This window comes from Oncorhynchus masou, chromosome 10 (genome assembly GCF_036934945.1).
Source record: "Oncorhynchus masou masou isolate Uvic2021 chromosome 10, UVic_Omas_1.1, whole genome shotgun sequence".
Lineage (NCBI taxonomy): Eukaryota > Metazoa > Chordata > Actinopteri > Salmoniformes > Salmonidae > Oncorhynchus > Oncorhynchus masou.
In genome coordinates this window covers 31,233,764-31,247,924 of record NC_088221.1, presented here as the reverse complement: position 1 = coordinate 31,247,924, position 14,161 = coordinate 31,233,764, and the positions used below count along the sequence as shown (strand labels likewise).

Genomic DNA, 14,161 nt, shown 5'->3' with positions numbered 1-14,161 from the left:
AATCAAATCAAATCCAATTTTATTTGTCACATACACATGGTTAGCAGATGTTAATGCGAGTGTAGCGAAATGCTTGTGCTTCTAGTTCCGACAATGCAGTAATAACCAACAAGTAATCTAACTAACAATTCCAAAACTACTGTCTTAAACACAAGTGTAAGGGGATAAAGAATATGTACATAAAGATATATGAATGAGTGATGGTACAGAGCAGCATAGGCAAGATACAGTAGATGGTATCGAGTACAGTATATACATATGAGATGCGTATGTAAACAAAGTGGCATAGTTAAAGTGGCTAGTGATACATGTATTACATAAGGATGCAGTAGATGATCTAGAGTACAGTATATACGTATACATATGAGATGAATAATGTAGGGTATGTAAACATTATATTAGGTAGCATTGTTTAAAGTGGCTAGTGATATATTTTACATCCTTTCCCATCAATTCCCATTATTAAATAGTCTCAATCAGATTCAATGGAATTGGGATGCTTATTTGGGTGAGGAAATACTGATTCTTCTCTTCTCTCTCAGGGGTGTTGAAATGCCCAGGGCCGCATTGCCTGGTCTGTGCCTCACCCAAACACATGAAGGGTCATGGCCTTTTGCAGCAGAAAGACCTATCCTGCACCTCGCCTGTCATCTCCACCAATCCCAGAACCTCATCTCAGGAGGATGGCGAAGTTCAACCAATAGAAACCTTTAGAGAGGCTTTAGGCAACGCCTCCCTGGGGATGTCTGACCAACAGGGGAATGCTGTTGATCTGAAGTGTAACATCACACACTCCTCACAGACTCCTGACATTACCCCACCACACCTTTCCTCCTCCTCCATCCCCATCTCCCTCTCCCTGGACTGTGGGGTGGATGGGCATGGCTATGAGAGGCTGTGGAGGCTGCTGGCCTACTACAGTGAGACGCCTGTCAGGCTTCAAAGAGAAATAATGTTGAGTAAAGCCCCAAGACTTGCCTACAGGTATGAAAATACAGAAACACACAAGACACATTCCTGTGTTATTTTCCTCTTTACCTGTACAATTTTGTTGTAACCCCAACACATAGATCAAATCTGTCCTTTCTTGTTCTTCAGGTACAGACAGACAGCAGAGAAGGAGGGCTACTACCATACAGGGGTCAAGGCCAGTATTCAAGCCCAGCCTGCCTGGTTACTGCAGCCCCATGTCAGTCTAGAGCTCAACAGAGCTCAGTCCAGCGCCCACAGGGTTAAACTGACCCTGTCCACCCTGGTGTCTGCTCCCCCAGACCCCCCATCCCCACACTCCTGGGTCCTCATCCAGACCAACCACACCCACACAGCTTTTACTGCCGCTGCAGAGAGACAGATCCACCTGCCCTGCCCTGTCCTCAGCTCTATTGGAGACCTAAGCTCTGGAGACCACAGGCTCCAATGGGTTTTCCCAGATGGTTCAACAGTCTCCTCTCCCTACCGCAGCTCAGATGGTAGGGTCCGGGTGTCTGGCCAGGGGCTGGTCCTGCAGAGAGTGTATCACTCTGATGCTGGACTGTACTATTGCGTGGCCCGGGCGGGGGGAGATGTTGATGTCCTCCCCCTCCGTCTGGCGGTGGTAGAATCATCCAATCCTTTCCCAGGGGAGGAGCTAGGCCCGGCTGTGACTGGATTGGTTGGAGAACCTGTCAGTCTGCCGTGCGAGGCCTCTGGTACACCGAGGGTTGAGGTGAACTGGGTTCTTCCTGGCGGGAGAGTGGTAGGGAGTAGGAACGAGGGGAGGAGAAAGGACGAGGCAGGGGTTACTGTCTTGGGCAACGGTACCCTGTCTCTCCCCATCCCTGCGCTGGGAGATGCAGGCCTGTACCGGTGTGTAGCGGTGAACCAGTACGGTGCTGACTCTCTCTCCACCAGACTGACGCTCACCCCGCGTCCTTCTGGCACCTCATCACGTATGAGACATCCCATGAGGCCACAATCTGCGGCGGGGGTGTCCAACAGGGTACGAGCCTCTCTAGGGGGTGAGGAAATTGAAGAGGGGGGGTCAGGAGATGATGAGGGGGAGAACATACTGCCCACTAGGGCAGGTTACAACAGGATATGGCGTCCCCCCATCAGATCCCACATGGTGAGGGTGGAGGGAAGCAGACCACCCCAAAAGGGCAAGAAGCCCTTGAGGAGAGGCTTCCCTGTGGAGCAGAGGAGGAACAGGTTGGAGGGTCGGCGGAGCTTTAACCTGGCCAAGCACAAAATAGACCCTCAGAAATGGGCTGACCTGCTGACTAAGATACGTGAAAGGACTGCCCCTAAAATCACAGACTCCCTGTATGTACCACCCCCAACAAGAGCACATACTACCACCTCAACCCCAACTGAAGCACATACTACCACCTCAGCCCAAACTGAAGCACATACTACCACCTCAACCCCAACTGAAGCACAGACAACCACCTCAACCCCAACTGAAGCACAGACAACCACCTCAACCCCAACTGAAGCACAGACAACCTCCTCAGCCCCAACTGAAGCACAGACAACCACCTCAACCCCAACTGAAGCACAGACACCCACCTCAGCTCCAACTGAAGCACAGACAACCACCTCAGCCCCAACTGAAGCACAGACAACCACCTCAGCCCCAACTGAAGCACAGACACCCAACTGAAGCACAGACAACCACCTCAGCCCCAACTGAAGCACAGACAACCACCTCACCCCAACTGAAGCACAGACAAGCACCACCTCAACCCCAACTGAAGCACAGACAACCACCTCAACCCCAACTGAAGCACAGACAACCACCTCAACCCCAACTGAAGCACAGACAACCACCTCAGCCCCAACTGAAGCACAGACAACCACCTCAACCCCAACTGAAGCACAGACACCCACCTCAACCCCAACTGAAGCACAGACAACCACCTCAGCCCCAACTGAAGCACAGACACCCACCTCAATCCCAACTGAAGCACAGACAACCACCTCCAACTGAAGCACAGACAACCTCACCCCAACTCACAGACCCCAACCCCAACTGAAGCACAGACACCCACCTCAACCCCAACTGAAGCACAGACAACCACCTCAACCCCAACTGAAGCACAGACACCCACCTCAACCCCAACTGAAGCACAGACAACCACCTCAACCCCAACTGAAGCACAGACACCCACCTCAACCCCAACTGAAGCACAGACAACCACCTCAACCCCAACTGAAGCACAGACACCCACCTCAATCCCAACTGAAGCACAGACAACCACCTCAACCCCAACTGAAGCACAGACAACCACCTCAACCCCAACTGAAGCACAGACACCCACCTCAACCCCAACTGAAGCACAGACACCCACCTCAACCCCAACTGAAGCACATACAACCACCTCAACCCCAACTGAAGCACAGACACCCACCTCAACCCCAACTGAAGCACAGACAACCACCTCAACCCCAACTGAAGCACAGACCCCCACCTCAATCCCAACTAGAGCACAGTCAACCAGAATACAGACAAATAGCAGACATACAGAAAGCAATCACACAACCAGAACAAATCCAGGCAGCACACAGCCAGAAAGTACACAGCCAGACAGCAGACATAAAACCAGAAGAAAGCCAGGCAGCACACAGCCAAGTAGCACACAGCCAGACATAATACAGACAGAGAGAATACAGACAACTAAAACACAGACAACCAGAATACTTACAGACACGACATTACCAAACAGCACACCAGAGGTAAGCGTGGGAAGAAACTCTGATCAACGTCTTGTATTGGACTCAGGGGCTGATACCTCAAAGAGTTCTTCCATAGATGTCCTCAGTCTACAGGAAGAGTGGTTAAACCTCATCCATACATCACTAATCCCAGATCTGCTAACAAAGGATAGAGTGGCCCCAGAGACACCAAACACTTCAGATCCGAGCAATAACTTCCCCCAGAAACCTAAGTCAAACACAGACACAGAGACATGGACAGAAACAGAGACAGAGGGTTCTCTTAAAAGCACAAAGCCAACCTCCAATGTCAATTCCACTAGCGCAGAGGAAAGGAGACAGAGTGTTATCCCTGTAAGGACTACAGGTGAGGGGGAGAGGACTGGAACAACAAACTCTGGAAAGGTAATGTTCTCCAACTCTGTTCCGTCGCGACCCAGAAGCCCCTGGAATGCCAGCAATAGGCCTGGCCAGAGGAGACGCATCAACAGACTCAGAGGACGACCCATGCCCCCAGGTCCAACCTCCCCTCTCCAGAATAACTTAAGTCCCACTACCACCAGAGCAGCATTTACAAAGCCCAGGAAACTGACAGCACCTGCTACAACCATTACTATAAGCACTACTACTACTACTACTACTACTACTACTCCATCCTTAACTAGGATCACTGCTCCATCAAGCACATCTATCTACCCCCCTGTCTTCCTTTCTGCCTCACCCCCTCCGCCCCAGACATACACAGACAGGGTGACTCACTTAACAAACACTGCTGCTCGGCTCCCTGACAGGTCCCAAGCGACTATCACACACACACGCACACACACTAGCATACACACAGGCAAACATACACCCACAGTCACTCACAGTCACACAGAAAAACAGAGGTATGCTATAACAGAGGGTCAGGTCGGGGCCACTCTAAAAGAACAGGATCCATCTGTCTTCAACCAGCACAACCCAGAGGATATCAAAGCAACTACCACTCAGTCTGGAACCACACCAGGTGGAACAACACCTACTGGTACTGAGAAAGAACCCAGTGAGATAGAATCCAGTGAGATAGAACCACTCTACCCAGAAACCAAGGAAGAACTCAGTGAGATAGGACCACCAGAAACTGAAAAAGAACCCAGTGAGATAGAACCACCAGCAACTGATGAAGAAGAACCCAGTGAGATAGATCCACCAGCAACTGATGAAGAAGAACCCAGTGAGATAGGACCACCAGCAACTAATGAAGAAGAACCCAGTGAGATAGATCCACCAGCAACTGATGAAGACGAACCCAGTGAGATAGATCCACCAGCCACTGAAAAAGAACCCAGTGAGATAGAACCATCAGCAACTAATGAAGAACCCAGTGAGATAGAACCACCAGCAACTGATGAAGAACCCAGTGAGAAAGAACCACTTTACCCAATCACTGAAGAAGAACCCAATAATATAAAACCAGTCTATCTAGCACCTGATGAACCAGAGGAGAGACAGCCAGAGTCAGAAATAGACAGCTCTTTTTCATCTACAAAACAACTACTGCCCCCAACTACAGCTAATACAGCAGCTATCACTGCTTCAGCCATCACCTCCTCTACAGCCATCACCTTTATTAGAAGAACTACCACTATAACTATTCCTACAACTACTACCACTATTCCTACAACTACTACCACTATTCCTACAACTACTGCTACTATTCCTACAACTACTACTACTATTCCTACAACTACTACCACTATACCTACAACTACTACCACTATTTCTACAACTACTACTACTATACCTACAACTACCACCACTATTCCTACAACTACTACTACTATACCTACAACTACTACCACTATACCTACAACTACTACTACTATACCTACAACTACTACCACTATACCTACAACTACTACCACTATACCTACAACTACTACCACTATTCCTACAACTACTACTACTATTCCCACTACTACTACCACTATTCCTACAACTACTACTACTATTCCCACTACTACTACCACTCTTACTAGTACAATAGTCTGGAGGAACCCAGGAGTAAACTCCATCCCAGACTCACATGGTAGTCGCTACCGCCCCCCATCTTACCCCACCTACTCACAACACTCCAGCAGGCGGCACCCCTATGTCATCACTAGGCCTGACCCAGTAAGAACTCCACTTCAAACACCACCCCCTATAAAACACACACCCTCTCTACCACACCCTATCAAGCCCAAACTTCTTCTCCCAGACATTTTAGAGATCCCTTCCTCTGTAGTCCCCACCACCAGAGCTCCCTTCAGCTCCCCAAAGACCTCCCCACCCACCACAGACAGTCAGGCTGGACTCAACCCTGAGTCCACCCTTCCTCATTCCTCTCCCGCATCTCCAGCCCATAGTGTGACTGCCCAACGCCCCCCTCAGACCTTCGTCTTGCGTGTCCGGCCCCGTATCGCTCACCCTCACATGCGCCCCATGTCTGTCCCAGCTGAGATTGATGCCCTCCTGCCCTGTGAGGCCATTGGACAGCCTCCTCCAACAATCACCTGGACCAAGGTATCCACAGGTACGCTACGCACACTACTCTCAGTTACACACACAATACATTCTACTGTCACTCACATATACACAAAATGTACTTTGTCATACCCACACTTTACTCAATACATTCACTAATGCCACTCTTACACACAATATGCCACTCAATATGTATTTCTGTCTGTCCCAGGAGCTGTGATGTCACTGGACTACAAGGCAGAGCGTTTCCAGGTCCTACCCAACGGAACCTTTCTCATCCGGAGCGTGCAGGTCCAGGACCGGGGGACATATATCTGCATCGCACAAAACTCTGTGGGCCTGGACCGTGCCATGGTGACCCTGGAGGTCTGGTCCCACCCACCCCGGATTCAGTTACCCAACCACAGAGATGCAACGGTGCGCCAGGGGGGTGAGGTGAGGTTAGAGTGTCGGGCTCAGGGGGTGCCGGTTCCTCTGCTGTCCTGGGTGCTACCTGACCTCTCCGTCCTAACCCCTGACCCTAACCCCAACCCTGCCCTTGGAACTCACCCCCGGGTGTCTATATTCCCTAATGGTACTCTGCGTATCTTGGTGGCCGGCCCAGCAGACAGAGGACTGTATCGCTGTGTAGCCTCCAACCTAGCAGGGGCTGGCAGTCTGTCAGTCCGACTCCATGTGTCATCTCTTCCTCCAGCCATCCAGGAGCCCAGAGAGGAGAACGTAACCCGGCCCGCTGGTTTGCCTCTCTACGCCCAATGCTCTGCCCGGGGAGCTCCCCCTCCCTCCATCCGCTGGAGGACACCTGACGGCACCTTTCTGCTCCCCTCTCAATTCCTCAACGGGAACCTGTTTGTCCTCCCCAATGCCACCTTGTTGATACGCAAGCTAGCCACTAAGGACTCTGGGAGCTACGAGTGCCTAGCGACTAATGCGGTGGGCGGGGATAAGAGGACGGTGAGGGTGGAGGTGACTGGAGATGGAGGAGGAGGAGAAGTTGTCTCCATGGATAAAATGACCTTCTCTTCCATCAACAGTAAATTTGATCTCCGCCCCTCCTCCCCCGTCCTTAACCCTCCCCTCCCACCCTCCTCCCCCCTCAGTAAGGCTAGGATCCTCTCCACCTCTCCATCCAGTTCTATAGTCGTATATGGTGAATCTCTGCTCCTTTACTGTTCAGCAACCGGCAACCCAGAGCCTAGAGTGGTCTGGAGGGTACCTGGCAAGAAACTAGTGGATTCCCGTTACAGGTGCGTGTTTGTCCTTATTGATTACCAGTCTTTTTAATCGAGTCCAGGACCACCCCCTTATAGTGGAATGCACAAGGTGCAATTTTGAAATTTGGTTGTGCATTAGCAGTTTTTCTCTTGTTATGTCAGTCACTGACAGTCACTCAATTAGCTCATGTCAGCAAAATATCTGTAGATTGGTAAATTAGTCTAGCCTGATATCTAAACTTGTAGTTTACATAGTTAAATTACCAACCGTGGCCCCCATTGATTTTTTTTAGTCACTCTCACCCAGATATAATATAAAATACTGCAAACATTTATGTCCGCTCTATGGCAAAATGGGTAGAATTACAGGAAATTAGCTGTAAAACAGAAACATTTTCTCTACGCCTCATGGAAAAATGTGTTGAATTGCAGCAAACTTGCTTTATAACTGCAATAATTTCTCCCACACATGCCCCAGGGCAAAAGGGATGGAATTGCAGGAAATGAACTCCAAAACTTCTCTCCGCTGTCAAAAGGCTAGGGCCATCTCTGACTGCATGTCAGACTCGCGAGCCACTGCCGTCCCTCATGAGGAGTTCAGTTTTTGCACATGGCACCTACTACCACACCCTGTTCAAAGGCACTTACATCTGGTCTTGCCTATTCACACTCTGAATGACAAACATACACAATGCATGTCTCAATTGTCTCAAGGCTTAAAAATCCTTCTTTAACCTGTCTCCTCCCCTTCATCTACACTAACTGAAGTGGATTTAACAAGTGACATCAATAAGGAATCATAGTTTTCACCTGGATTCACCTGGTCAGTCTATAACCAAGTTTCCATCGACAGTTTTCATGCAAGTAAAGTCATATAAATCAAAATCACGACAGCTGTGATGGAAAGGAAGTTTCGGTATAATTGTATAAATGCAGACAGATCATTTGTTTGTTGGCCATGGTGGTGTCTTTTTGTGTCTGTAGAATTAATTGTGCAGGAAATGGTGGTAGAATAACCATCACATTGAGGTAAATTTGGAGTCATGCAATGATATGGTGTGAGGTCCTCCCACTACGACTCTGGAAACCATGCAGTTTATTAGGCTACAGATGAAATAACTTATGAACTTCACAGTGTGGTCAAATTGCACGGTGATCTTGACGCTCCTTTCCAATAAATATCGAGGTTCTTATTCTGGTAACAAGATGATCGATCCTTGACTGCCATTTGACAAATACAAATATTCTAGCTCTTATCCATAATAATCTCATCATGTAGACGAACCAACCAACACACAATACCGACACTGTATCTGCGAACTGTTGGCTGGAGCGTATGTGATGAGACCAGAGTTGACACATTGCTATTTAAGGCAACAGTTTTTGTGACAAAGAGTTGAAAATGCGATGGAAACACATTGAACTTTAGATTTGGTACATGAAAACTTAGGCGAAAAAGTACATTTTGTGTGAACTATGTCATCACCCACTGATTTCTATCCACAACAAGTCCATTTGTTGGAAACATGCCACTGGTGGGAAAATTTAGATATTTTCTTAATGCAGATTCTAGAATAATTGCATGAAAATCTGTTGCTGTGACGGAAGGAAACCTAGCTACTGTCATGTAAAGAGCAGTTGTTCCTAAAGTTTTGTCCACTCAGTTTCTGTGTCTTGTGCTTATCTAACCTCATCCTCTCTGGGTTGTATTTCCAGTTTTGACAAGAGGATAAAGGTGCACAGTAATGGAACGCTGTATATCCAGTCCGTGACGGAGAAAGACGGGGGGGACTATTTATGTGTCGCGCGAAATAAGATGGCTGACGACTTCCGCCTCCTCCAGGTCACCGTGGCAACAAAGCCTGCTAAGATTGAGCCAAAGCAGCCATCAACTCAGAAGGTGGTATCGTACGGAGCAGCTCTAAAGGTAGACTGTCTGGCGACCGGCCAGCCCGACCCCGCGGTAAGATGGAGCCTCCCAGATGGAACCTCAGTGAAAAGTGTCCTGTTCCAGGTGGAAGAGAGTGGGAGGCGCAGCCGGCGACTGGTGGTTTTTGACAATGGAACACTGTTCATCCCCTCGGTGGGGATGGGGGAGGAGGGGGAGTATGTTTGCCACGCTGAGAACCATGGGGGGAGGGACACTATGAGTGTGATGGTCAAAGTCCTCGCCTCACCTCCCTACTTCACCAGTACCAAATATGAGGTCATCAAGGTGCAACAAGGGGGCGCAGTGGCTCTGAACTGTGGGGCTAAAGGAGAGCCTGTTCCTACGATCACATGGCTCTCTCCAATGAATCGTGTCCTCCCAGTGGAAGCATCAGGTCCGGTTGTGGTGCAGCAAGACGGGTCCTTGGTGATCCAGGGGGCTAGAGGGGCTGAAGGAGGAAACTACACCTGCCGAGCCAGCAATGCTGCTGGGGAGAGGAGCAAGGTGATGGGGGTGGAGGTGATGGTGACACCACCCAGCTTCACTCTCAATGGGGCTGGGGGTGGGATCAATGGGGCAGACAGACAGATAGCTGTTGTTAGTGGTAGTGGACTGAGTGCTGTGATCTCCATCAGTCAGTCTGCAGGAAGGGATCATAGGGTCAGTGCAGGTAATTGTGTCAGTAATAATGGAGACTGTAAAGTAGGGGACCAAAGGGTCTCAGCAGTTAGAGGCCAGACAGTTCTTCTGCCATGTCCATCCCAGGGCTTCCCTCTCCCCCGCCTGGCCTGGTTGCTGCCCGGTAACGGGGTTCTCCCGGTGCCCTACTATGGTAGCAGACTCACCGTGCACCGCAATGGAACCCTGGAGCTGAGGGGGGTGAGGGCAAGCGACTCCGGCATGCTGGTGTGTGTCAATCGTGGCGAGAGGGGTGAGGCTCAGATAATGGTACACCTGGAGGTCTCAGACACAAAGGACACACCTCACTCCAGAGGCCCAGTGACCACCGAGAAACCTTTCCCAGTAGGCCCAGTTAGCAAAGAGCAACCTCGCCCAGTAGGCCCAGAACAAACTCATCCAGTAGTCCCAGTCAGCAGAGAGAAACTTCGCTCAGAAGGCCCAGACAGAGAGGAGACACCTCACCCCAGAGGCCCAGTGACCACAGAGAAATCTCGCCAGGAGACACCTCGCCCCAGAGGCCCAGTGACCACAGAGAAATCTCGCCAGGAGACACCTCGCCCTACAAGCCCAGTCACCAATGAGAAACCTCACTTAGGAGGCCCAGTCAGCACAGAGAACCCTCTGCCAGGAGTCCCAGTCCAAGGGGACACACCTCACCCAAGAGGCCCAGTGCCAGAGGCAGGGAGGAGTGTTGTCCTGGAAAGGAAGCCTGTGGTCACCAGCATATCAGGCTCTCTGGTAAGCATCATCAACGGAGACAATCTACAGCTACCCTGCCCCCAGACAGACAGCCCCAGTCAGGGTTCCAGCCAGACAGAGTCTCTGACCTGGAAGTTGCCAAGCGGGGTGGTCGTGTCTCGGGGCCAGGCGGCAGGGACGGGTCGGTACTCAGTCCTGGATGACGGGACTCTGACGGTGCAGCAGGTATCTGTGTTTGACAGGGGGACCTACTCCTGCCGATTCACCAACCAGGACACATCATCTATCCTGACAGTTCCAGTGATTGTGATTGCCTACCCCCCTCGCATCACCAACGGACCCCCTCCCCTCACCTACACCCGTCCTGGTGTTGCCGTTCAGCTAACCTGCTACGTCATAGCAACCCCCAGAGCGACCATCACCTGGGAGATGCCGGACCAATCCCAGCTCAGGGTCACAGGTCAGGCCCGTCTCTATGGCAACCGGTACCTGAGTCCACAGGGTTCCCTGGTGATCCAGAACCCGACCAGCAGAGACACAGGTTTCTACCGTTGTTCTGCACGGAACGTCATCGGAACTGACACCAAAGCCTCTTATCTACATGTGATCTAACAGAACACACACATCATTTTTGCCCAAAGAAACTGCAAAGTTGAGTGTAGAAGATACTGTTCAACTAAAGACTGAGGTGTTGATTAAGGATTGTAAATAGAGATAAAAACAAACACATGCATCTTACAGCCAGAGTGTGTTAAAGATGTACATGAAATCAGCAGCTGAGAAGCACCAGCATCCATCATCAATAAATAAAGTGTCAACACAAACTATACCAGGCTTTAAGAGCATCAGCTCTCAAAACACGTCATGCAATACAACACATTCAGCTCTGTATCACAACCTGTATGTTTATGTCAACCTGCCCTATTTATCTTGTTGTATAGTTGTGTAGTGTTGAGCAGAGCAACTGGTTGATAGTGGTCACAGAACTGCTCTAGTGATAGTTCTGTGGAGCCTCAGGAGTCTGCAGCTCTCTGTGTCTGCAGCTCTCTGTGTCTGCAGCTATCTGTGTCTGCAGCTCTCTGTGTCTGCAGCTCTCTGTGTCTGCAGCTCTCTGTGTCTGCAGCTCTCTGTATCTGCAGCTCTCTGTGTCTGCAGCTCTCTGTGTCTGCAGCTCTCTGTGTCTGCAGCTCTCTGTGTCTGCAGCTCTCTGTGTCTGCAGCTCTCTGTGTCTGCAGCTCTCTGTGTCTGTAGCTCTCTGTGTCTGTAGCTGCAACCCTGCAACCTCGACCACTCTTCCAGTCATAGGCTATACATACGTCCCAGATCATGTCAAATAAACACAACAGTTACCAAGTCTTTGAAGATGGTATTTGTAGTAATTACATATGTTTCATATAGAGTAGCATAGATTTTTGTGTGGCTCCAGTGTTACATTAAGTATGTGTAATATCCATGTGAAAGCTGATATCATGTTTTCATTTCATTTAAATTATTCTGTCTGTGAAGACTGTGATGTAAAGTTGTTATGTTGTGCCTCTTGTCATAGAGAGAGAGAGATGTACTGCATATCTAATCTCTCAATAGCCTTTTTAAGTTATGCTTTATTTTCAACTGCTTTATTTGAGAAATAAAAGAGAAAAGGAATTCAATCTGCTCATCAAAACATCTGTGGATGTATGTTTGTGTGTGTGTTTTTTTTTTTTACCTTTATTTTACTAGGCAAGTCAGTTAAGAACAAATTCTTATTTTCAATGACGGCCTAGGAACAGTGGGTTAACTGACTGTTCAGGGGCAGAACGACAGATTTTTTACCTTGTCAGCTCGGGGATTTGAACTTGCAACATTTCGGTTACTAGTCCAATGCTCTAACCACTAGGCTACACTGCCTACACCTGGGGGGACTGAAACTGGGTTTGTTTAGGAACATCAGGCTTTGTATCCCATGACTCTAAGCAGAAAAACCAGGAAAGGACAGATACGTCAGATAAGTGCTTATAACATCATCACACTAACACTTCCCGTGGAGTCCATTTTTCAAAACAGTTGCTTCCTCCATTATTCTCTTATTAGACGGGTATCAACTTCATGGCTCGCTTATTAGACATTTATAAACTCCATTACTCTCTTATTAGACAGGTATCAACTCCATTACGCTCTTATTAGAAATTTATCAACTCCATTACTCTCTTATTAGACATGTATTAATTAAATCACTCTCTTATTAGACGGGTATCAACTCCATTACTCTCTTATTAGACATGTATCAACTCCATTACTCTCTTATTAGACATTTATCAACTCCATAACTCTCTTATTAGACATGTATTAATTAAATTACTCTCTTATTAGACAGGTATCAACTTCATTACTCTCTTATTAGACAGGTGTCAACTCCATTACTCTCTTATTAGACATGTATCAACTCCATTACGCTCTTATTAGACATTTATCAACTCCATTACTCTCTTTTTAAACATTTATCAACTCTATTACTCTCTTATTAGACATGTATTAATTAAATGACTCTCTTATTAGACAGGTATCAACTCCATTACTCTCTTATTAGACATGTATTAGTTAAATCACTCTCTTATTAGACATGTATTAATTAAATTACTCTCTTATTAGACAGGTGTCAACTCCATTACTCTCTTATTAGACATGTATCAACTCCATTACCCTCTTATTAGACAGGTGTCAACTCCATTACTCTCTTATTAGACAGGTGTCAACTCCATTACTCTCTTATTAGACATGTATCAACTCCATTACTCTCTTATTAGACATGTATCAACTCCATTACTCTCTTATTAGACATGTATCAACTCCATTACTCTCTTATTAGACATGTATCAACTCCATTACTCTCTTATTAGAGATTTATAAACTCCATTACTCTCTTATTAGACAGGTATTAATTCCATCACACTAGTATTATAGAGAAATTTTCTTTATTACAAACAGTCTAAAATCTTTATCAAAAATCGCTATCTGTATTCCTCTCACAGGACATTGCAGCTGCATTATAATAATAGAGCAATGTTATTTCACCTATGGACAATATGTCTCACTTATCTACATATCTGATGGGAAGGGTCTGTAGACATGACTAATGCAGATGTAAGAAAATCAATTCAGGTGGATTTTCAGGTGAGTTTTTCATCTGTTTTGATAATTTCAGTCAGCAAGTGGTTTCAGACAGTCGGTCCACTAGACATGACTCATGACATGACGATTCAAACATACCAAAGTCTATTGAATCCCATATAGCACTGAAACTAAAACAGAGGAGTGAGAGGGTTGGAGGTGGGGGAGTGGGAGTGGGAGCGGGGGGGATTAGTGGAAACGCTGAGTCATGAAGTGCAGTGCCCAGTGAGACCTGGTCCAATTGTGTCTGATTGAGGTGGATGATTCCGTACCCTCCCTGACCCCAATGTCT

The 14,161-nt window shown here is 48.0% G+C and overlaps 1 protein-coding gene across 1 annotated transcript; it reads left to right on the top strand.

Moving 5' to 3' along the window:
- Positions 1-595: 595 nt before the first annotated feature.
- LOC135546844 (matrix-remodeling-associated protein 5-like) lies at positions 596-12,371 on the top strand. The gene is made up of 5 exons (XM_064975415.1): positions 596-984; positions 1,099-2,443; positions 3,322-6,247; positions 6,410-7,445; positions 9,129-12,371. The coding sequence occupies exons 1-5, from the start codon at positions 596-598 to the stop codon at positions 11,332-11,334; spliced, it is 7,902 nt and encodes a 2,633-aa protein (XP_064831487.1). The 3' UTR covers positions 11,335-12,371.
- Positions 12,372-14,161: the final 1,790 nt, after the last annotated feature.